The 24982-nt window shown below is 39.8% G+C and overlaps 1 protein-coding gene across 2 annotated transcripts; it reads right to left on the reverse strand.

Annotated features, from left to right (window-relative positions):
• Nucleotides 1-243: 243 nt before the first annotated feature.
• zfyve16 (zinc finger, FYVE domain containing 16) lies at nucleotides 244-24453 on the reverse strand. 2 transcript variants are annotated; one of them, XM_008423265.3, is made up of 18 exons: nucleotides 24086-24453; nucleotides 21374-21482; nucleotides 16998-18955; nucleotides 14953-15049; nucleotides 10368-10544; nucleotides 10116-10246; nucleotides 9403-9619; nucleotides 8937-9059; nucleotides 8687-8842; nucleotides 8383-8607; nucleotides 7613-7695; nucleotides 6691-6795; nucleotides 5662-5812; nucleotides 5469-5549; nucleotides 5222-5384; nucleotides 4201-4306; nucleotides 3919-4095; nucleotides 244-3516 (listed from the first exon to the last, which is right to left on the reverse strand). In XM_008423265.3, exons 2-18 carry the CDS (start codon nucleotides 21441-21443, stop codon nucleotides 3355-3357), a joined length of 4182 nt encoding a protein of 1393 aa, XP_008421487.2. In that variant the 5' UTR covers nucleotides 21444-21482; nucleotides 24086-24453; the 3' UTR covers nucleotides 244-3354. The 2 variants fall into 2 exon arrangements, with proteins under 2 accessions (XP_008421487.2, XP_008421489.2); XM_008423267.3 differs by lacking the exon at nucleotides 24086-24453 and adding an exon at nucleotides 22019-22402.
• Between the last annotated feature and the right edge of the window lie 529 nt (nucleotides 24454-24982).

Consider the following 24982-nt stretch of genomic DNA (forward strand, 5'->3'; position numbering starts at 1 on the left):
AGACTTTGTCTGCGCTAATGGATGAAACTGTATGCAATCTTGATGTATGACAAATAAATAAATAAAAAAGAACTTGACTTTTAAGTAAATGGAAGCATAGATTTTGATTACTGAAGAGCAGAACCACGAGTCTAAATTCTGAAGAAATTATGTTCATTACATTTTCTGCTGCTGTCAGCACTTATTCTGTCTGCGGGCGGACATTTTGTTGGACCAGATCCGGATGCATCAACACTACTTGAGTTTTTTTTTTCTTCATTCTTTATTTTGCATTTCTGCAACTAAGAGATCTAAAATCTTAGATGTTAAAGTTAAAATAAGTGAAGTTTAGTGTCCATCCAGCAGTTCCTGTCACACGTCCACCTGTCATTAGCTGAAAATCGAACGTTGTGGGGGCGAAAAATTCAACCCTGAATCATTTGAAGAAAACCTAGCTAGAAAAAAAAACATGCAAAGCTTTACAGATCAGTTAAACGCTGATTTTAATCAACTAAAAATATATATTCTTCATCCCCCCCTTTCTTTTATTAATCACCTGCTGACACAAAACAGCAAATAGCCCAAGTCATGCACACACCAACTCCCCTGGCTCTGTTTGCTGATGGTTAAACTCCAACCTGCAGAGGGAGGGTCAAGGCTGCAGATTTAAAACATTCACGTTGAACTAGATTAGCAACTTTTTTTTACCTCACATTAGCTCCAAACATCTTAAATAAGCTGGATTTTTTTTTTATCAGTTATACCAAAAATATCTCTGCATTATTAAAAAATTGATTTTTTTTCTCCTTCTATACATATATAATCTCTGCACATTTTTAATACATATGGATGAGAAGAAGTCAAACACTGATTTTTATCCTAAACTAGAAAAATAGAAGCTAGAATACTGATGAGCGCACAAAACTACTCTCTGATATCAGGGTCTTACTGGATGCTCTCCTCTGATTGGTCAGCTTCAATTGATCTGATTAGGCTCCACCCACTATTCCATCTCAGGAGATATTGAAGAAAAAAAAATCTTTAAATTAGATGCAGTTAATGAGTTATGACGGATCAGCTAAAGGTGCATAGATGATTAGTTTCCATATTGTCACCTGCTTAAAATAATGGCCGGAGTAGTTTTTTGTCAAAAATGAATCAAAATTTTTTTTTTCCTTTCCAAATCATCTTTTGGCAAAGAAAAAATAAACACTATAACACATCCTTATTTTAGGAAGGTGACGATATGACTGGAGGCGAACAGAGAAATTCATGTTGGTCTGAAACGCGTTTCAAAACTAGCGTTTCATGTTGGTCTGAAACATGAAACGCGTTCACTGTTTGGATTTTTTCCAAACAGTGAACGCGTCTTATCGAAGCCTAAGCGCTACAGAGCAGCAGCAACACTCTTCAGTGTGGAAGTTGTTCCTGTGGTGCAATGTCAAGGAGTACAGAGACGTCAAAAACGTTTAGAAATTACATAAGTAAACGTCTGTGGATGGTTCAGGCTGTGACAAAGAGAACGCTTTGTTTTAGAAAGGTAACAGGAAGGCTGAGATTTATGGTTTTATCATACATGTGACTGGTTGCTATGGGGATGACAGGAGCGGCGTTAAACAGATACATTCAAGATCTTTGGTGTTGACTCAACGATAAAACATTCACAAAGAGTGAAGATGTTGAGAAGACGGTTCCAACAAACTCAGCTTTGCCTCCTTCAAATCTCAGCTACTTATCGATTAATCAAATGTTCTGCTTTTGAAGATTTCATTTTTCACTATGAGAATTTAAAAAAACAATAAAATGGAGAGATGGCATAACAACTACAATCAGCTTTCTTAAAATATTCAAGCCAGTGGAAGCGGTTTATACGAGGAATGTTGCTGATGTTGCTCCTATTTTTGAAGAATAAAAATAATAAAAGATGAATATATAAGTTTAATCTGATGTCTCAGGCTACTTGAATCCCATTATTCTCCCATAATATCCAGTCAGGTTGGACTTTTGGTTTGTAAAAAAACAAAAGTCTTATAGAACATGGGGTCGTTTTTTTTTTTTTTTTGCATTCCCTTGAAGTAAATTTGTGAAAACACCCTGGTCTATTCTGAATGAAGTAACAGTGAAAAATGTCAACTTAAAACTAAAACTACCTTCGAAGAGCCTCAGTGAAAGCGGCTCATTCTTAACTCTTTGGTGCAGAAAATTTGATGCTTGTGTTTGATGGTATAATATGTCTCAGTGGAGAGATGACTGCAAACAGAAACAGACAGTTATTCAGGCTGCTGGCATGAAAAAGACGACCAAAAAAAAACCTGTCAAATGTCAAATATAACCCTGTGAGATTAACTAAAAAATACACAAAATAGTTTGGATGGATTTGATCAGTTTGTAGTGCATCTGCATTCACAAGAAAAAGGTATAAAACCTGAAAAGATATGAACATGCCTGGAAAAATCTTACCAAAATGATTTTGTACCAGAAAACCTTTCAGGATTTTAAATAGCGCATGAGCTGACTAACATACGTTACAGTGAGGGAACGCAAAAGAAAACTAATTCCTCATGTTTCCCAGGTGGCGCTGTAATTTTCCAACCCAACATTCCATGTTTTTAATTAAAAAAAATACTTTGTTTGTGTTTCCAAACAAATGAATAAACTCCATAGACTAAAAGGAAAAAGTCTCCATAAGTAGAACTGAACCTGAGCTGGTAGAATGCGACTTGTGTTAAATGGTAGCATTTCTTCCTGGTTTTGTTTCTCTGAATATGCTGCTGTGAAACACATGCTTCTTTTTTTTTTGCCTTGATTTTGGTGAGATTTTAATTCAAACTATGTTAATGTATTATTCTCTGGTGCGCTGAGGGGAATAAACAGTGACCATAAGCAAGTGTGTTAACGGAAAATCTGAAAAATAAATACTTTAAATGAGAAAAACGAAATACAAGACAAAAAAGTCCCGATGTGGACAGAAAGAAGTTGTGTTTCTGTGTTTTAGCAGATTCTTCATCCTTCCAGAATGCCTTCACAAGAACATCAGCACCTGGTGGCTTCTTTGCCGTCAGTTCATTCAGTTAGCCAGTTTTAAACGATGAATACATCCAGATGATTTTTTTTTTTTTTTTGAGAAGTAGTGACATTCACAGAGGAGCTCCCAGAGAGCCAGGAAGGCAGAGATGATCAGAGCGGTTTGCTGCCATGTTTCTTGTTTTCTTGTGTTTAGTGTTTGGCGTAGCAGCTTTGGTGATGACAGAAATCCATTTTTTTATAAAGTTTGCATCCCACTAGAAATACATCCATCCTCTTGAGGGGTCTACATTTTTTTGTTTGTTTATTTTCTGTTTTTAATACTTTGAGTGGGTGGTGTTTCGTTTTTGTTCACTGGAAAGTGTGTGTGATGTAGAAGACCAACTCCATGTCCATGGCCGTCTGCGGTACGCTGGCACTCCCTCCGTGAATGACGGGAATCAGAGCGCTGTCCATCTCGTTCATGTAGCGCTGGGGGAGGAGCCGGCCTCCGGACCCCGCCTGGTACTCCACCTGGGTGGGCAAACGCACACAGCCACACAAAAACATTACCATCAATCTGAAAAGTGTGGCATGCATTTGAGGACATAAACATGAAACAGCTAATGCAATAGTTCGTAGTGCAACTACAGACTAGGGCTTTAGGGAGGCATAGTTTTAATTTGTAAAGAAATTTAATAGACCGTTTTTTTTATTGTCCACATCAAAATTATGTCCATTTTGTGCTACGACAGGGATTTTAAAGTGCCTTCCCAAAGGGGGCGCCAGAGTTCTGAGACATGAGGAGAAAAAAACAAACTCAAACCAGAAAAAGAAACTGCAAACATTTGTTTAACTTCATAAAGTTACAAAATAGATGGAGTTTTATTACCAAAACCTATTATAAACCAACAGTTACCGAGGTTCAGTTTTTACCATGTCAGTCTGAGTGGAGATGCGAAGCCAGAGGGAGTTGATGCCGCCTGCGGTCAGAACTGAAAGGTGAGGAGCCAGAGCGCTGCAGGTCGCCATGGCGATCTCCTTCTGAAACATGCTGCAGGACGACAGCACGGACGCCAGGCTGCAGTCTGGAGCCTTCGGCTGGTAGAAGACCTGCAGAGATCAGCTTATGTCACACATCTTCAGAGGTTCAGCAGCAGAAGAAACAGTCTGCTCAGTAAAACGCAAAAAAAAAAAAAAAAAAAGAAAAAAACTCACCTCAGTGCATCTAATGGAGCAGCTGTCAGACTCAAACTCGGCATCCTGCTGCATTCTGACGCTGGGGACACCATCCAGAGGCCTCCCATCAACCCCACTGGTTTTACTGGTCAACACAAAATGACACTAAATAAATAAAAGCCACTGGCTAAATTTATGTCACAGTAATTAAATCAGATACACAATTAAAAATTAAGTCAGTTTTGTCAAATTTCATCTAGACCACAGATCTAGATTGGCATTAATCTCGTTCATGTAGTGCTGAATGAGATTAAACTGGCTACATTTTAGCCAAGGCTGTATTTTATACAGGAACAAACCATCAGGTTTAGAGCTGCAACTAATGAATATTCTGACAATTAATCGATTAATCGGATTTTAAAAAATTGCCTTGGCCTGCAGATTTTTCATTTAACCGCTTAAAACCTTTTTCAAATTCAAAAATACTTAATTGATGTAAAATGTAAATGAAATAAAACAACTTTTTTAAATGCAGTATTAAAAATGCATTAAAAGATGCAAATAATACAAATAATAAACATTTTATTGGGTAAAACCCAGTGATGTTACATTTCTTTAGTGAATTTGATCAGGAGAAGCTAAAACTGTCACTCTAGGAGTTTTGGGTGAAACATATTCCCAGACAGAGGTGTTTCTATATTATATGTAAAATATATATTTTATAGACTTTTGGCTTAATTACTGTTACTCATTCATTATAATGACATAATAATGAAAGTTCACCCACTTAAATACCAATGACCTTTTTTTGTAAAGAGCACTTTGTACAGGAACTGGAAGATATTTTAAATATCTAAAATAAAACACAACAACCAAAGACAATTAAAAAATAAACAACACACACACCAAAACCATAATTACAATGGATTAAGATGACTGTGGACAAATTTGCCCTTCAAAAAATTGGAATAATCAGATTAGAAATTATGGAGCTCATTTTAATTAATAATGTTAATAACTGATTAATTGCCTGTTGGGACAGGCTTAGTAGTAAAGCTACCCAGAGTTGACGGGAGAGGTCCAGTCGACCCAGCGGACCGTGACGTTCTCTCGGACCTCTCCGCCGTCGTTCTTCCCACAGGGGATGTGGAAGTCTGCCTGTTCCCTCAGGGCGGAGCGCAAAGACTCCATGGTCTCCGGTGGGATCTGAACCATCAACCCATCTGAAAAACAAATTTATGTCTTACCTGTTATTAACACGCTGGCATATATACTAGTACTAAAGTCTGACTGTGAGTAACTTTTACCTTCGACGATGCTGGACTTGGCGATAAAACCTGACGAGGCTTTCAGCGCTCCATTAAACACCACAAAGCTGGCTCCAGTCACTGTTGAAGGAAACAATGGAGTCACCTCGTCAGACAAACGTACGGGGCTTTACAAGCTGCTGCAGCACTGACAGTTTTCCAACAAAGAGTAGTGAGTTTGCAGCAGCCGGACCTGTGCGAGTCTTCCCTGGCTTGCTGTTGGCTTGAGTCTGATAGTTTCCCTCTTCGTTCTGGAAACACACCAGGTGTGAGTCGGCCTCCTGGCTGAAGCTCGCTCCGATGCTGATGACATGCTCATTGGAGGAATTCACCACCTTCTGCATCTGTAGAACACAGAAAACCATGTCCGTCTGTGGTAAACTGCTGCACACTTTCAGATATCGTTTTGTTTAAGGGCGTATTCACACATCAACATCTTCAAACAAGCTAAAATCTTTGAGGAACCTGTTCCACCCCTCGCCTGTGGTGGCGCTGCACAAAGAATCACTTAAGGAAACAACATGAAAACCACCGTCTTCAGAAGAGGCCGCAACTTCTTTCTTCATGAAAGGTAAATAAAAATGGAGTGGGGCCTGATTTTAGTGCTACCAGAATTTTTCTTTTGTCTTTGGTAAAAGACCGTGAATCATTTCTCCCTTAGCGATAAAAATGCACATTTGTTTTGGTTATGTTTATCCAGAATCCCCCCTGTGCCGTAGTCCGCTCCCTAATTTTGAAGCGGTCTCTGGTTCACATATGCATTCGAACTGCACCAGAGTTCACTTCTAGAAAGACCTTGGTTGATTCACACACCAGCCCTGTTTATTTTGCTTTGAACTCTAGTTTGTTTGCCTGGAAAGTCTGGTTTGTTTGGGAAAGTGTGAATGTGCAATTGACCAAAAAAAAAGCAAACTCTGATTCACCTTTAGCTTTCTCTTTAAAGTAAAATAAAGATCTTATCACATTCATACTCGTGCAATGAAGCCATCATGGTGTCACAGTTGCATGAATCACCATTCTGCTAAATGTGCTTTCCACAATGTGTACTCAAAGGTTTTGAGTACGCTGGACTAAAACCTTAAAAAGATTACTGAAAAATTCTTTCAGATGTAAACACTTAGAAAAGACAGGTAAGGAGGGAGCCTCGACTTTTACAGAACTGAAATTCAAAAAATATCAGACAACGCTGATACCATGCTGTAATCGGAAATGTAAAGCTTACCTCGCTAAAGCTAGCCTTGGGGATCTCAATGTAGCTGTGTCCCATCTCCATGTGGATCCTCAGGCCTTCCACCACTGGCAGGCTGTACTGGTAGTTCCTCAGGTCCTGGACGAAGACCATTAACACATTATGACAATCTGTTTTATAAACGCGGAGCCCGTCATCGTTTTTAGACAGATTTTCTAAGTTCTAGCTGGAAAATCATAACCGAATAACAGGTTATGTGTATCTGAGTAATGAGGAAGGTGTGGCCTAAGAATGTTAACACCCTATATCTAGATGTGAATAATTAATATGCAACTTATTTTCTAAAGAAAAGTGAGCTAAAAAAATGACAACAGAATCTGAAAAGTCAAAATTGACTAAAAGCCTCTCAAAGGGATTCAGATTCAGATCTTTACATTCGGGTTTCAGAACATCCACAGCTACAAAGTGGAAATTGGTACATTTTAACTACAAGAAAATTAACTTTTTCTTTTTTTTTTCTTTTTTAAACCTTATAGTTTCTGCTGTGGGAACAGCTCCAGAGCAGAACTCAGAAAACAGCCTCATTATTGGCAGAGATTAGAGGGTGCAAAATATTTCAAATTCACAGTTTTGTATCAGTCATGTCCAAACTTAAACTCACAACACAGCAAAGGTTCAAAGCACATGAGAAATAACCTAAGATTAAAAAAAAGTTCTGAAAAATAAAGTTTTAATAAAGATTTGTCTTTCTGGGGTAAAAAAAAAGAGAGAAAAATAACTTCTGGTTCACAGTTAAAACACTTGAAATTATGCAGCGTGATCTGGGTAACAAACTAATTATTACACTAAAATAGTAAAGGTTTTTAACTTCTTCAGTTGGATTACAAACATAACCTGATTGATTTAATATTGACAGCTGTCCATGGTGGGAACCACCTGCTGCTGTGGTACTTACAGCCAGTAAATTCATAATGGTGTGTCCCGTCTCTCGATACACAGAGTCCCGAAAACGAACACTTACGAGCATCGTTGGATACACTGGAAAACACACACACACACATCGATTTATTATTAATTATTACATTTATTGAACAATAATAGGACAATTTCCCAAATGTAACATTTGGAAGAAGATGTGAAATAGCAAATCAGTCAGCTGAGTGTGTGTGTAGACAGAGATATTAACCAATCTAATAGAAATATCTGGATTGGTCCAGATATTGAAAAAAAGTCCACATTGTGCAACGGCGACATTGGCGACCATCTAAAAGGGCAGATCTATTCAGCTAAATTCTACACTTTGTGCTCTGAGAAACGTCATGTTTTATTTATCTGACATTATATTTAGAATCCATAAGTGCACTTTCTGAACCATCTGAAAGACGGTTTGTTGCAGAAGGTAAGTATCTTAATTATTTTACATTGGCTGTTGCAGTCCTAACTGTACTGACTGAAAAAACGTGTTACTTTTACATGTTTGACTAAGCTTGTGAAGTTATTGGTGTAGTTAGGTGTGCTGTACTGGTGCAGAGTTACCAAATAAATGTGTACATTTATGTAAAATAAGAAATGTAAGTAAATTCAGCATTGCTTTTATGTATTGGCTAAGATTAAACCTCAAATATTTGTATGGAAAAAAGGGAATTGGTGCTTCCCTAGTGAACAGTGGACATGATTCCAGCTATGTTGTACAAAAAAAAAAAAAAGCAGAAGCAAATCACATACTGTCGTATTCGGCTCCGAGCCGTAGCAGCAGCCTGAGTGGGAAGACTTTGGCCCAGGGAACCTCCAGTTTCTGGACGAGCAGGCCAAACAGGAACGGCTGTGGAGGAAGCGTGAGGCCGTCCAGAGACTGACAGCTGGGGGAGAAGAACAGCATTCCTGCATGATCTTTGCTGTCCAGGAAGCTGCTTGTGAAAGTAATGTTATCCAGCTCCTCCACAAACTTCCCTGCAACAGACAACAAGGTTTGTAGCTTTTTGGAGATGCTTTCTGAATGTTCTAGAAAGACCCTGTGTGAACCGGTTACCTTTCTGGGCATCCTGGTAAACGCTGAGATAAAGTGAGAAGAGGTCTCTTGGAAGCGCTTTTTCTCCTGACAAACACTCCAACAGAAACACCAACTCTTTCTGTCCCAGAGCCTGCAGTCCATTAGAGCCGACGCACCAGCACTGCCTGCCGCCGTCTGTTTGGGAACAGCAAGGAGTGAGAAGGCAGGAGGAAGGCGGTCCGTTTCGTAATGAGCAACATTCATACAGGAAGCAAACAATTCTACTCACAGGTAACCAGTTTGACGTTTACAAGGAGGTTGGCATTCAGAACGAAGGTCAGCGGACGCGGACCTCCTTCCTCCAACAGGTGTCGGATCTGACAGGGAGCTGGACTCTCCTCTACCAAAACATCTAAGCATCAAACACAGAACGGTGTGAGCTGACGGTTCCAGAAGGTCCAGACAGAGGGTGCGTTCACGCCTGCCCTGTTTTGTCCGATTTAATCAAACTAGTTAGTTTGCCTAGAAAATGCTCAATCAAACTGTGATGCAGCATGCAGTAGAGATCTGCTCCAGCTGGTCATTAGACCTGCTAAAGGCTAATCAAACTTATCTCAGGGTCTGCTCATCTCATAACACCAGGGTTTATGCCTCTATGTTATAGAGTTAATACAGCAAACTTTCACAATAAGAGTCTTATTTCAAATTACAAAGTCTTTAAATTTGTCACATATCTGTCATGCAGACTCACACACCTTCTCCGTCATCTTCTCCGGTGGTGATGAGCAGAGGAGGCAGCTCATCCTGACTGTCTGGTAGCAGACTGGGAACCCTCGTCACTGAAGAACCAATTCCAGAAAGCAACCCGTAATCCCAGGGTCCAGACACCGGAGCTCGCTCCACCGGCACGACTACAGGGGCTTCAGGGACGGATGGGGCCCCATCTCCAGGGTCCAACCCAGCTGAGCCAGACTGAAATAAGAGATGATCGTCCCAGGCTACAACAATATGCTTTCTTTTTTTTTTCTTTTTAACATTTTAACAAGCCAAAGTCCAAAACATTCGGTTAAAAACCTAAATTAAATTAATACCAAAAATGTACTATTTTGCCAGTTTTAAAAACTTTTCTTCTTTTTGCCATCAAATGTAACATAAAGGATCGACCAACACAGATGCAAACAGAAGTTAGTGTAAGTCAAGTGGATATATTTCCCCTAAAGAGAATAAAGTGTTTAATGGTGCTGCATTTTGGACCTTCATGTTTTGTTCTCACTACATGCAGAGGAAAGCAACTTGACTCCTCAGCCTTCAGAATATTCTAATTGCCTTAAGCAGCTTGGATTCATAAAAAAAATAAATTATGACTGAAAAATTTGCAATATTATATTTTTCTCAATACTTCCGCTCTTAGTTAACACTGCTTTGAGTGAGAGGAATTGGTGTGAAGCTTTGTGGATGTTTGCCTTACGGTTTCCGGGTCTGGACTGAACTCCTGTGAGCTCCTGCGGCTCGTCACCGACAGCCTGGCCGTGTCGGCCACCTCCCCGTTGGGTAAGATACCATCAGCAAACCAAACGCGCTTTTGCTCACGTGGACAAGCTGATATGACAGAGAAACAGGAATTTCTTCAATGTGAACATTTCAAAGAAACGAGGCAAAAATCAAACTACGGGCTATAAACAGAATCAAAGAGGAGCCATCAAACACGCATCATGCGTACCGTCATTGTTGGGGTGTTTGAGAACAGAGACGGGGACCATGACAGTGGGCGGAGGAGAGTTCAGCGTTCCGGCCGCGCGAGCCTGCTGCAGAGGGGGAATGGTGCTGCAGTACTCAGACGGGACGTTGGGGTTTGGGCTCGGGCCCGTGGGACTCATCATCCGCTCCAGGGCCTGGGCTGAAACACAAATAGGTTGTTGGAAAAGCATTTTATTAGGGGTGCACCGATAGCCGTTTTCAGGTTGATTGCAGATTACCGACCTTTAAAAAGCCTGACCTGCCGATTCCGATTTTAGCCAATACCGATTTTTGTTTTTTAACTGAAATGTTGCAAAATATAACAAGAAAAATGCTGAACTGATAACAGTGGAGTGACTGTTGTTAAGTGCAAATGTGCAGACATGACCTGGTGGGCGGGGCTAACAGTCAAACCTCTCTTTACGGAAGAGGCCAGTGGCTGATTTTTAGGCTTTTGCTGAGGTAGAAAAGATCAGTGGACGAGATTGGTTTCACATGCAAGTATGTAAGGCACATGTAAGGCCGATCACCGATCTCACAAATTTAAGGAAATCAGGTCTGATTTATGAGTGCATCTCTAATAAAGACCTATGCCAAGTTGGGTTTAGAGGAGGTGCTGATAGCCTCCCATAGAGGAATAAAAATTATTTTTGTACGGTGATGTATCATCGTACATCACCGTACATCGATAATGTTTAATTGACAACAGGCAAGATCAGATAATCAAAAACACAGCCACACAATAGCAACTGTTCAATAAAACGTTTTGGCACTAGATGGATTCGGTTATTGAAATTTGTGTAATTTGCAAAACTGCAATGGAAACAATTTTTTTGCATTACATGAGTCGCATGATAAACAGCATGTCCCTACTGGCGGAAACCATGAAGAATAAGATGACAGGAAGTGGAAGGGGGATGATGGCACAAGCATGTTTTTTAAAGACTTATCGCATTTAACCAAAGCACCACAATCACGAAATTTAGATTTTTTTTTGTCATTAGAGGAACATCATCAAGGTTTTGCACACATTTGAAATGGAAATGGGAGGAAGTTGCGATTTACAACTGCTATGACTATTCTTATATATATATATATATATAAAATGAAAATACACAAGAGAGAAATACTTCAACTTTGACAAGCAGGGTCATTATAACACTAGTTACTAGTTAATAGTCATCAGTGGTACAGGGTCCATCCTCACACATACTCCAAAAGGCTTCTGCACGTATCTAAAGCAAAAAAGCAGAACAGAGTTCTGAGTGATCCACATCTTACCTCCTCATCGTTTTGTCTGTTACAACTCAATCAGTCCAAATCATCCCCAGCCTATTCCTCAGGCTGACCTCAGACACAGCCAGCACAGCTTTTCACAAAAGTCGATTTCCAGGAGTGTGCTGTTAGCATTAATAGGCTGTTAGCCGCAGGCTGCTGTGAGAGTGTGTGTGCGCGCAGCAAGCCTTTACATGTTGACGTAAGAAGGGAGTAGAGGAGACCACAACCCACTGCACCACAGCAGCAAATACAAGCCGTGAAAGTGGATCAACCTTGTTGGGGTTTTATTTATTTATTTTTTTTTTTTTTTCAGGCAGCGTGTGAACATCACGTCTGCTGTGTTAAGCTGGTCCCGGACCAGTCCCAAGAACACACACACCCATAAAAATGAAGGACAAAAACAGAGTCCTGCTCCAATTCTCCTTCCTCCATCCATCACCTCCCTCCTGTCCTGCTGCAGACATGAAACAAAAAGATTCCTCTATACTTCAGCCAAGCATCGACTTCATTTTAGTTTTACACATACAAACATTTCTTTATAGAATTGCTTCAATATTTAGAAGGAAAAATTTTAATTATTTTGTATTACAAATGAAATATTTAATACCTAGGGGTGCACTGACTGGAATTTTCTGGCAGATCACAAATCTTTAAAATGCCTGACCAATTTTGGCCGATAATTACTTTTTTTGTTTGTTTGAAAAGCCACTAAATGTAGTGACAATGTCGCAGCAGTGACCTGGTGGGAGGGTCTGTCAGTCAGTCCAGGGGACAGTGGCTGATTTTCAGACCTTTGAAAGTGTCGGTTTCCTGTTCTGCAGGATTTGCCTGTATTGTGCAAACAGTTTGCGTTAACTTGGGTGACCAAAGTTACGCTTCTTTTACACTTTGACTACATGACGTGATTTAATTTGCCATTTCAAGAAGGAACTGTATTTTCTGGACTATAAGTCACACTTTTTTCATAGTCTGGATGGTTCTGTGTCTTACATGAGTGTCTAGTATGTTTTATTTTCTGTCCCTGAAGCATACTTTTATTTGTGTGTCTTATACTTCAGAGCGATTTATAGTTCACAAAATACGGTTCTTGAAAATGTTATTTGCACTTTAAATATTAACTTTGTTAAAATCCAGTTTTTTGAGAAGGTTATGTGAAGAAATTTCAACTTTTTTTGTAAGACCATGTTATGCCAAAAATAAAACTAAGGAAACAATCCCTTACTTTTATAAAAAGGTGCTGCAAAAATCAGTCATTTCAGGGCATAGAAATCCCCACCAAAAACCACTGCAACAACCTGAAGGGTTTAGATTGGGTAACAAACTAAGATTAAAATACAAAAATAATATATGGTAAAGATCAAGATGCAAACATCACACATACACAAAGAGAAATATGTGGGGGTCCTTTAAAACAGTGATGTGTTTAACAATACAAAGTTTGTATCTTGTTCCTGCTGATGTGTGGAAGAGTTTGTGAAGCACTAATGCTTATTTGTTTTCTCTCCATTGTGATAACTTGACTTCATCCACACGTTAGTACAACTCCAGTTTACTGTGAAAACATAATTCTTTGTTTTCCTGGTCCATAAAGTTAGCGCTTTGCATCAAAAGCCATCATTTTTATTCACTGACTAGTGTTTCAGCTAGTCTCTGTAGTAGCTGTGAGAACTCAGAGCTGAATCAATCCATCCAGTTTAACTTCAACTACTCCTTTACTGTGAATTTCATTTTATAGCTTAGAATAGAATGGTTGAGTTATAGGGGACAATACAGGAATTGATTAGATTCATAAATGAAGTGCATTTTAAAAAATAAAGTTGTACCACTCACATTAGAGCAGGCAGAGGTTTTGAAATACGCAGAAAAGCTGACTCATGGTAAGCTAGCCAACATTGTCGACTGCTATCACAGATAAAGTTTAACCATATGCATCAACGCAGTAAAGCTACGAGACAAGGAAACGAGCAAAGTGACGGAGCGAGGCCAGAATTCTAGGAATATTACATGACTACTTCAGTTTCAGCCTGTTGTACGGCGCTTTTTATGGACATGAAGGACAAAGCAGAAACCTTTCTGAGAACTGTACACAGTAGAGGTGTGCCGATCGATTGGTCACCCATCATAATCGGCCGATTTTCGTGAAAAAGTGCATGATCGGTGATCGGCGATCATTGGCTCTTGTTGCCGATACTGATCACCTGCATCTCATTTCTCAGCCTGCCTGTGCAGCTGGTCTCCTCTTTTCTTCACACTGCGCAAACGAGCAGCAACAAATCCTAAGCCATGTGGAACTATAACGCACTGAGTGAATGGGGACGTTTGCGTGTTGCGGCGGAAAATTGAAGCACGTCAAAATGCATCAACACAACGAAGCTAATACGACATAAAAACAATGCCACACTTGACGGAGTTTGGCTACATCGAGGCTCACTGCAGTAAAAAAGACATATGGAGGATCAGATAGCAAGTAAAGCAGCGCACAGCTACAAACACTCCCCTGGAGTAGCATGACGGTCAGAAAGCTAAACAAATAACCCGCAAAATTATTTAAGTCTTCGAGCTGCGATGTAAGATGCTGATTCTGCTCTCGCTGTTGAACCGCTGCTACGCGCTACAAGTAGTAATATTTCACAGACGGAGCGTCGCTTCTGCTCCACCTAGTAGTGACTCTCACACCGAACCTCTGCTTAAAGCTGCAGCCTCTAACCTAATAAAATACATTTTAATACATTTTACATACGTATTAAAACTTTTGCTGTCCTAACATGAGACAGATAATCTCTAAAAAAATAATGGTTGAACAAATACCTAGCGGCAGAATCGTGTACTACGAAAATTGCACGTGCAGCAGCGTCATTTTGGAAACTTTTGGGTACCCCCTCGTATAATACTATGAAAATAACAGTTATGATGCCATTAATATTATGGTTATTATAATTACTATGTTAAGATTTTCCTAATAATAATAATAATAATAATAATAATAATAATAATAATAATAATAATAAAGCAAATTTCCCCACTGCTGGATTAATAAAGGAATATCTTATCTTTAATTGTTTACAGCTGATTATGCACCCAGCTCCACTAAAATGTAAACATTTCTCACTAAAAACAAATAATGAGAATTTTATTTTTGTGCTGCTATAGTCAATGAAGACCTGACGATTTGGGTGCTAAAGGCTAATCTCGGTGAGGAGAGGGTGTTAACAACTGAACAATGAATCATCTATCCTTTGATTTTGTCACTGTAATAACGCCCATGGGCAGATGAAAAGCGTTCCTCTTACCTTTGTGTATGGTATCAAAGCAGAGGACGCACACTCGAGCCTCCTTATCGAGGTACTTCAGCTTACACTTTCTGTTGCAGCACCCAGCGCAGTACACCTGCCACAGAAAGAGAACCACAATGAAGGCAACACCGATTCACTCTAGCAGAGACAAACAGAGAAAGGCGGAATGAAAACTATTCAGAGAGCATCCTGACATGTTCGTGCGGCGCCGCGCAGCAGCAACAGCAGCAGCAGCAATAGCAGCAGGAGTAGCAGCGGCAAATCATGTCGTCTGAGCTGTAAACAATCACATCCTGAGCGCCGGTTTCCAGTCCTGCTTTAATCGCCACTCCCTTAGAGGACTTAGCCACTGGCTCCAGGATGCAAGGCTCAGCGGAGGTCTAAAGAGGAGCTGGAAAAAGAACCGCTGACTCATGCTCTTTGCCATAGGGCTATTTTTAGCTCCGAGATGTAATCTACCGTTTTAACTATTTCTGGGGCACAGACACCAGAGAACGACAAAAACAAAACAAACGATTCAGCTGACAGAAAATTAGGTTTTTTGAGAGTACAGGAATGTAAAAAACAAATGGACAGAAATAAATTGATTAATTCAAAAAGTTTTTGATCATAATTAAGGAAGATTTAAACGCAATTCATACTTTTCATATTTTGTCACTTTACCAGAAGCCTAGGAGTATTTTATTTATTTTCTGTGACAGACCAATTCAGAGAAGAATGTCTTTGATCTGTTATTGTTTTTTTTACTAAATAAAAATATAAGTCAATACGTCGTAGAACCACCTCGTTGCCATGACAGCTGCAAGTCTTTATCTTCCAACATGAATATCAGCTGATCCATCTACATATTTAAGGCTGGAAGAAGAACCTCTGTGCCAGTCTTAAGCCTTTTGCAACCTCTAACAAGATTTATTCCCATTGTTGCCAGGTACTTAACTCCATCCTCCCATCTGACTAATTTATAATTTGTTGCTGAAGAATGATGAATCTCTGTGTTTACCTATATGAACCAGCCGATCAATGTTATTTAATGATCAGCAATGGGGAATCCTAATTTCTGGTAGCCGGTGACATGAAATAATGTTTATAAACTGCCTTTTAGAAGGCCGATGGCACATTGCAATTCAGAACAATATTAAGGATGTTTTCACACTTTTTAGTCTGGTGGACTTATTTCTATTTGGGACCAAAGCGGCAACATTTGCTCTATTTTCAGCTGCTGTGGTACAATTTGACACTGTAAAATTCAGAGGCGGCTCTGAAAACAAATGTTTTGAAAAACCTGTTAATTTCCTGGGGGTGCTGCATCAAGAACACAGCGCCCCCACACAAAAACCTCTAAAGAAGACATGAGCGCAACTTCCTTCTCCACAAAACATAAACAAAAACAGAGTGGGATCAGATTTTAGCGGCTGAAGGACTTTTCTTTTGATAAAAGACCATGAGCCATTTCTCCTGCTACAGCTAGACTTCCATGTTTGTTTTGGTTGTATTTACCAAGAATGCCCTGCGCTATAGTTTGCTTCCTGCTTTTGGAGCAGTCCCCAGCCCACTTGGCATTCACAATGTATTTGAACCGTATCACAGTTCACTTCAACCGAACCCAGGCCGAGGTTTGCAGACGGACAAGAGTTCAATTACACATTCGCATCTCCCAAAACGAACTGGACTTTCTGTTCAACCTTATTTGGTTAAATAAGGTTGAACAGGGCTGGTGTGAATGAAACCTAAAATGCACCTCCTCTGCACTATGGAGGTTTGGAAATGGGATTAGGAGCCAGCCCCAGGGGACACTATCTTGGTCACATGAACAAAAACCACATAACCAACCGCATCTAAAGAAACGCAAACATAAAGAGCAACAAGATGGAAATGGACATCAGTTCAGGGGCAGTACAAAATGACAAACAAAAGCAGATTCTTATGTTGATGCCGATATGTCATGCATCCCTATGAAAGACAACTAATAAATCTGTTTCTTTGTGAGAAAAAGAAGACTGTATGAAGGACGATTGACACATCCCACTATGTCACAGGCTTACCTTCCCACAGGCTCGACAGTGATGCCGCCTCTTGGTGAAAGTGAACCTCTGCTTGCACTTCATACAGTTGGGAGCTTCAGCGTCTGGCACCCACTCCGGCTGTCTGCTCCCCAGCTCCTCAATGCCGTCCCTCTTCCAGCTTGTTGATCTAGCAACAGCTGCTGGTTCCTCCCCGGGGTAAGGAGGCGGCTCTGAGAGTTCATCAAACCCCATGGAGAAATCCTGATGGTTCTGAGAGGCGATGCTGGAGTTGGAATCCCTGAATCTGGAGTGCTCCTCTATAGGACTTGGGCTCTCCTCGTCTTCTGGTGTTGGAGAGGCATCAAGCTCCACCCCTTCTTCTCCGGCAGGTGGAGGTCTAGTAGTTTGGCTGTGTGGCTGTTTTGGTCTCGCACCTCCATAGGAGTGTTGCTGATCGGAGCTACTTCTGTGCTGGGACAGGGAAGTGTTGCTGGTTAAAGAATAGCTGACTCCAGAGGAGTCTTCCTGGCAAGGTCTATAAGAGTCTTGTAATACTGATGTAGCAGCAGTTGTTCTGCAACTTTCTGGAGAGGCCAGTTCCTCCAGGTCTTCCTGTCCATCCTGACTGCAGCTTTGTTGTCCTTTCTCAATCTGCTCTTCTTCTAGATCTTGGCCCGACTCTGAGAGACACTTTGGTTCGGTGTAATCTCCGGAGCTGCTGCAGAAAGAAACCCCTGCACCCTGCTCCGCTTCGGCATGCGCCTGAAGGAAAGCGTCCAACTCTTCATCCGTGACCAGCAGTTCAGCCTGGTCGCTCTCAGGTAGATACTCAAAACCGAACTCAGGGGGATCGACCGGACTGGACTCCAAATGGTCAGAGGTGGGGAGTTCTGCGGGAATGGTAGATTCTAGGGAGCCATGTTGGCCCTCTGGAGATGGCCTGCGCTCTGGAATCTGCTCTGAATCATAGGGGTCGTCATCCCTAGTGGAGTCTCTGGCGTCATCCTTTGGTTCCAGAGCCAACGGCGACTCCGTCTCTGCGTCCTCAGACGCTGCTGCCCCGTCACGACGCTCTGCCGCTGCCTCTAAATCGTCTTCTGAGGTATTTGACTTCACCAGAGCGCCACACATTGACACGGCTATCGGCAGGCATGATAAGCTGACTGGTTCGCCATTTGATTCATGCATCAACCCTTCAGTAGACTCAGCTACACCTTCATCCAACATCTTATCCAATGAAGGCTCTTCGTTTGATAAAGTCGCTTGTTTAGTGGATTCTGTACGCTCGGTTTCATGGAGGCTCAAGGAATTCTCCACCGGTTGCTCTGATGAGAAGACTTCTTCGCTCTCCTTCTTATCTTCATCAGCAGACTCTACGGTTCTCGACTGTGACTCATCGATGAGCTCTGAGTTTTTCTCCACTGCTGCAGGGAAAATAATGTCCAACAAACTGAGTGAAGCAGAGTAACCGCCGCTCTGCTGATGCAACTCATCTGTCCCTGCAGAAGCTTGCTCCTCCGTAACACTGTTCAAGTTGAGCCCTGCCCCCACCTCTGCGACCTCAGGGGTGTCGAAGTCCACAAGCAGCGCCTCCTTCTCCTCCTCCATCTGCTGTTCAGCCGCGTCCAGCTCCCTGAATGCATCGTGGCTGTTGGTCCGTACCAAGATGGCCGAGCTCGCGTCGTTTACGAGGTCACAAACTGGCTTCAGAGTTCTGTCCGGGCAAGGGGGCGCCGAGCTTTTCGTAGGTCTGCGGTCCACAGAAGACAGAAGGTCGACGCCGGTCAGGGGCTGACCTCTCACCTCACTACTGTCGGCGCCATGGAGGTGGCCACCGGGGCTGTCGGAACAGCTTCTTGCAGAGCCATAGTGAAGAGAATTGAGGTCTGGGAGGCTTATTGGGGTACTGGAGACCTCTGAGGAGGAACCCTGAGGGCCCAATGAGGAGAACGGGTAGACAGGGGGCTTCAGGAAAACAGGCTTGCATTCAAGTTCCTCTGCAATCCAAAAAGAAGAAAGTTATGCAGGTAATCGTTTCTATACTAAACAGTCTAATACTTTACTAAAAAATAAATGGCAAATCTGTCCAATACAGATTGGACAGATTTGTAAGGCTGTCCCAATACAACGTTGTTCGCTTCCAATATGATACTGATATTGCAGCTTTGAGTATTGGTCGATACCAATATTGAGCTAGTACAATATAAGTAGGAATCATACACACTTTTATTATTTATTTCGCAGTTTTGAATGTTAGAAAAGGCTTGATCAAGTGACGTTACTAAAACAGAGAACAAAAGTCAACCACAGTAGGTATGAGAAGAACTGACCAATTTATTATCAACCTATGGGCCTGCATGCAGATACAAGTAGATACAAATATATAAACAACATAGTCTTATGTAACACCCAATACATAAGATTATATATGCCATTCAGAAGCAGCCAATTGATATATTATGATTTTTAATGATGAATATGAATAACAGTTAGGCCTGTCGCAATAAACGATAAATCAATTAATCGGACAATAAATTAAACCTATCAACCTCATTTTAATTATCGTCTTTATCGTCTCTTCCTGCCATTTTTTTTTCTGTTGATGACACTGAATGAAAAAAGGCTCAGCTTCGGTGCTCTCCACTGACCTTCCCTTCCTCATTTCCTTAGTGTAACGTCCAGCGCACATTACACGAGTTGTCGGCCCATTTTCAAAACCTGAGACTACACATTAGTCGACAGAAATCCTAGGTTTAACGATGATCGGTTAGATTGGCCAACAATCTAAGATTGTCGTAAGGGGAAAATTGCGGAAAAAATGGTGTAGTGTGAACTACTGCATTAGGCAGTGGCGCAACTACACATTATTCAGGTGGATGCGAAAACATAAACATCTCTATTTAAATCTAGTGATTACTGAAGGGCAATATAGTATACAGACTTCATAATCTGTACTCTTTTGGTTGAATGCAGTATTTATTTCCACTTTGGATTTATGTTGTTTAGTTTTTATTCAAGTACGTTTTTTGTTAATGGAGACTGAGAATCCATTTTATTTTTGTTTTTGGTTGTTTTATTTAGTTTATCAGTTCCAGTGTTACATGTTCTTTTGAAAATAAGATGTATCTATCAGGAAATCGCATGTATTATTAGTCATTTCCATTAAATCAGTGTCAAAAGGACTTGAAACAATATTATCATTTAGCGCAATAATTTTTTAGACAATCGTCCAGCAAAATTTGTTATCGTGACAGGGCTAATAACAGTTTTAAACTAGGTGGTGGCTCTAAAGAAAACAATTATCTTTGTCTGATTTTAGAAACTTGTCCCACCACATGAAATATTAACATTTTGCAAAAAACAACAAAACATTTGGAGCAGAAACCGTTCAAAGAACTGTACATAAATACAAGTTCTAAATTGAAAACTATTTGTTACAACTTGGATTATTACAGAAAAATGTTTATTTCAAAAGTCCATTCTACTTTATTTTTTTAGGAAGTAAAAAAAAACATGCAGGTTTCAAGAAATCCTAACACAAGAAAACGCTGATTCGGGCTTGAAATTAGACAGCGTGAACCAGGACTTTTTAAATTGTAACATTTAAGATTGTATTTACGGCTCATTAAAGAGATCTATTGAATCAACCTGTAAACTTGATCCATCTTTATACTCTATTAAGAGTTCAACTGACAAAAATCTAACAAATATTTCTAAAAATACCAAGCTGCTGTTTCTATGAATGATTATAAGAGAAGTTTTAATTTAGATTTTTTAAACTTATGTCATATCATGTTAAGAGAGATTCAATTCAGTAGTAAGCTGTAGTAAAGTCAATCTAAATTTGAGTTTGTCATTCTGCCTGCAGCCCAGTCAAACAGGAAAGGCTAGAAGGATGTTTATCAGCCTCTTTATGATGTTGGTAAACCTCAAAACACTTCCAAATGATTTCGTTTTATACTTACTAATAGAATCAAACATGGAGAACCAATATTTAGTTTTATCAGAACAGGAATCCAGAGAAACCCCTACTAGTTTCTAAATTATGAAATACTTATTCTTATTAAACATGGGGAGTTCTATGTAGTTTTATACTTTTACTTTTTTGTCTTTCCTTTCATTTGATGTTTTGTTTGTATTTCCTTCTAATTCATGTGAAGCACTTTGAACTGCCTTGTTGCTGAAAATATGCGCTATAAATAAAATTACCTTACCTTCTAACAAGTGGTACTTGTATAGTTGTTTTTTTTTATTCAGATGTTTGCTGACATCTCTACATCTTGTTGCATGTAAGCAGGTCATATTGTAACTGATTATGTTTTTTCTTACTTTTATTTTTCCTACAGTGCCAGAAATGGTATTGATTTTGAAAAGTCATGTTATGACAGCAGCAGTTAGTAGAGGTGTGGTCTGACCTGAATTGAGCTCGAAGTCATCAAGAACTTTGTCCAGATCACAAACGGCTGCCTTGAAGAAGCTGTCCATCCTGGGCTACAGCAGAGGGCCCTGGATCGCTCCTGGTTCCTGTTAGAGAAGCAGGTTTCATCACTGAATAAAGACAGTTTAAAGCCCTTTTTTGTTTGGATTTTAGATACCTGCTCTGTGGGTGGAAGAACAAAAACCATTTGATAAAATATAATGAAGTCAAAGCATTTTTGTAACTGACGAGAGCTTTAATCCATCTAAACACATTAAGTATGAGACATAAGTCACACCTAAAGCTGTTCAGATGTTTCAGATTGTGGCTGGTTCCTGAACAGGTTCCTGTATCTTTGGAGTAAAAGTTTCCAGTCAAAACCTTGAGCTACATCTTCACATAGCTGTTGGGATGGGTTGGAAAAGGCTTATGCTGTTGATGCAATGTGACCAGATCTAAATGATTTCTCCTTCTCCACATATTTCACAGAAGCAGCCATAAATACTCGTGTTCAGCCTGTTGCCAAATAAAAGTAGGCTTCCATGTCTAACATGGAGTTGTACATTTTTAATTAAAACGATAGAATAGAACAAAACCAGAATTAACCAATAAGTTTCTCAACAAGTAGAGCAGACTTGCTTACCCGTCTTCCCATCCTAAATGTCAATCTCTCCTGAGATGTTTTAGGCTTTTTCCCCCCAAATATATATAAAAAATTTTGTTTTTGCACAAACAACATTTCAGATTTATTTGTACATATTCCAGTTTGTTGGAATATGTACAAACATATTAATGTAAAATAAATTAACAATGCAGAAAACAAATGAGGAGAATATCAGGAAGGATTCAAACCGGTTGAATTCTGAGGATATATTTTTAGTGTGGCTAAAAATAATAAGTCAGAAAAACAACCTAAAATATGTTCTAAAAATAGCAAAGCTTGGCAGCTGCAATCTGACACATCACAACCTGATGGAAGTTAAGAGGAAATTGATACAAAACAAAACATTAAAAAACAGTGTTCAAGTAGTTCGATTAAAGTTATGTGCTTATATTGAAAATAAGGTTAGAATTTAGATTTCAAATTGAACACAAATTTTTTTTTATTTGTTATGACAGCTACAAAACATAGCACCAATAAAACCATAGCAACACATAATTATTCCACCTATGTTTCTGTTCCCTCCTGGGTCACTTAGTCACTAGTTACCAAGGCAGGTTAATATTTACCAGAAAAAGAAAGCAAATTTTATTATTACTCGGGTCATTATATACGGCTAAACAGTCATCTCATTTTATTCAACAATGCTGACTATTTTAATCTTAACAAAAAAAAAAACTATAAATTTGAATCAGGTAACAGAAAACAAAGTCTGAAAACACATTTCTCAGACTTCTTGCTATGTTTATGATTTTGTATTTTGTAAAATGATTTTTTAGTTATTGGGGTTTTTTTCTAAAATGTAGTTTCTTGGTTTTTCATGTTTATTATAATGCAGTTGGGTTTTCTGAGCTTCTGGGTTGCTGATTCTCTGTCAGCAGGCCTGTGTGTGCAGCTGAATGGCAGCCTGTGTGATGTGGTGAACAACAGACTGTCCTGTCTCTGCTTCTGCTCACTCTGTATACGTCTCTGACTTTGTTTGGACCTCCAAGTCACGCTACACGCATCAGTTCTTGGAAAACTCAGCAGCTGTGAAGTGCTACAGAGGTGGACACACGTCAGACGATGGGCATATACTCCAACAGTGGTCAAGCCCTGGAAGACGGTTGACCTGACTTAAGGGGAACTTATATGTGCATACCAGTATAAAATATAAGGTTCATTTTGCCTACACACTTTATTGTTAGTCAAATCACATTTTTAAAGGTCTACCTTTTGGTGATATGTATTTATAATACTATGTGTACTTCAAAAAGATTGACTTATGTTTCTCTGTTCTCGTAAGCTTTATTTTTATATTGAAATTACTCTATGACTGTGCTTTTGTTATATCAATCAGTTTTTTTTTTATCTGTTTGGAAGGAAGAGGGTGTTAAAAAGGAAAGTCGAACAAGGCGAGTCTATTTAAAAATTAAAGTTAAATAAACAAAAAATTCAAAATTGATCAAATAAATGTTGCCGTCATAAAATGAAATACATAAACTGTCTAAGACGCGTTTCTTGTTGTGTTTTCCAAAATGTTATCCTGTGGAATTTCTCCGGTTTTCGTTTTGTTGTTTGCGGTATCTGATGTATGAAGTTGCCATAGAATACAGGCGTTACAGGTTTAAAAGGCGAGCCACAGCGCAGAATATCACGGGTCACCAAACATCCATGACGGCCAAATTTAACTGGTGTTGCAGTTTCTCGGTTTTTAAGGCTTTTAAAATCTAAAAAGTCCGCTTGTTTGTTAGCTTCAAACCAAACTTCGGGGTTCCCTTTAAAAAAAACCCCACCAAGCATGCTAACAAAACTGTCAAATGTAGAAGCAGTAGACAACTTTAGCATCTACCTGACATACTTCACATTACTATTAAACGCCTACTTTTATGCAGTCTTCTACTACTTGCCCTAAACAAAGCCAGCAATAATCTACCAACTGTTACCGAAATTACCGTACTTTATGCAGGTGTAGCTAAAGTTAGCTCGTTTATGGTGAAAGGAATTACTAGCATGCTAATGCTGCTAACTCTCTGTGGGTTAACGTGGTTTGTTGGTGATTTTTCTTACCTGGACGGGTTTACTCCATGACCTCAGCAGTTCCGGTTTAAAACGGGAGCAAGCAAGGACACTGTCGATGTGCCATTTTCTAAACACGGAACTAAACTTGCCAAGATAGCTAACTGTTGGATTAGTTTCACAGGAGAGGTGTAAATTCTTCACTCAAGACGGCCATCTTGAACGGAGTGTCGGCTCTTAGGTCACAAGATCCATTCGGCTTCGGGGAAATAGCAGCTCAGTCGGAAAGGTTCACCTGAGAACGAACTGCGAATAAACACTCAGGGATGATACAGACTGCGTTTGACCGGTTTAATGACATTGATAATATGTAAAAAGTAAAAGAAAAAAACGTGGAGACCCCCCCCCAAATTGAGAAACAGAAAAGAAGCTGCTCCAAAGCAGGTTGGGATTCCAAAATGAGTTTCCATGGTGATATAAAGCAAAAAGTATCCCTCAGGCTGTACGTGCACCAGTAATTCAGCCACGTCCTATTAACCCCCCCCTATATTAATAGGCTTATTAATATAAGGAATAGATAAGATAGCATTTCATTGTCAATATATATTTTATTCTATGAATTTAAGGAACATCAAATGTTAAACCTTTTGATGTCCGTGATTTTTATTGTCTAATGAGATAACAGTTTTGGAGCATCGGGTCGCGCGATCTTGTTCGTTTATCTTCAGATAAGCGATAAAAGTGATGGACGTGGTCCACTATAGATAAAAGTTTGAAACTCAAGATTTGAACCTTTTTGCGCCTTAAGGTGTGTTTTTGTTATTCAGGGTCATGAATTGTTGGGGTACAACAATATTTGTATATATATTTGTGTGTGTGTGTGTGTGTGTGTGTGTGTGTGTGTGTGTGTGTGTGTGTGTGTGTGTGTGTGTGTGTGTGTGTGTGTGT

This window comes from Poecilia reticulata, chromosome 12, assembly GCF_904066995.2.
Source record: "Poecilia reticulata chromosome 12, P_reticulata-male-v2, whole genome shotgun sequence".
In the NCBI taxonomy this organism is placed as follows: domain Eukaryota; kingdom Metazoa; phylum Chordata; class Actinopteri; order Cyprinodontiformes; family Poeciliidae; genus Poecilia; species Poecilia reticulata.

Bases quoted from the DNA above. Each gene is read 5' to 3' on its own strand.
- zfyve16 (XM_008423265.3), bottom strand. From the start codon at position 21,443: ATGGACAGCTTCTTCAAGGCAGCCGTTTGTGATCTGGACAAAGTTCTT. The intron at 8,608-8,686 runs GTAACCGGTTCA...TGTCTGTTGCAG, and splicing joins TTACCAGGATGCCCAGAAAG to GGAAGTTTGTGGAGGAGCTG. The intron at 3,517-3,918 runs GTAAAAACTGAA...TTGCCCACCCAG, and splicing joins TCTCCACTCAGACTGACATG to GTGGAGTACCAGGCGGGGTC.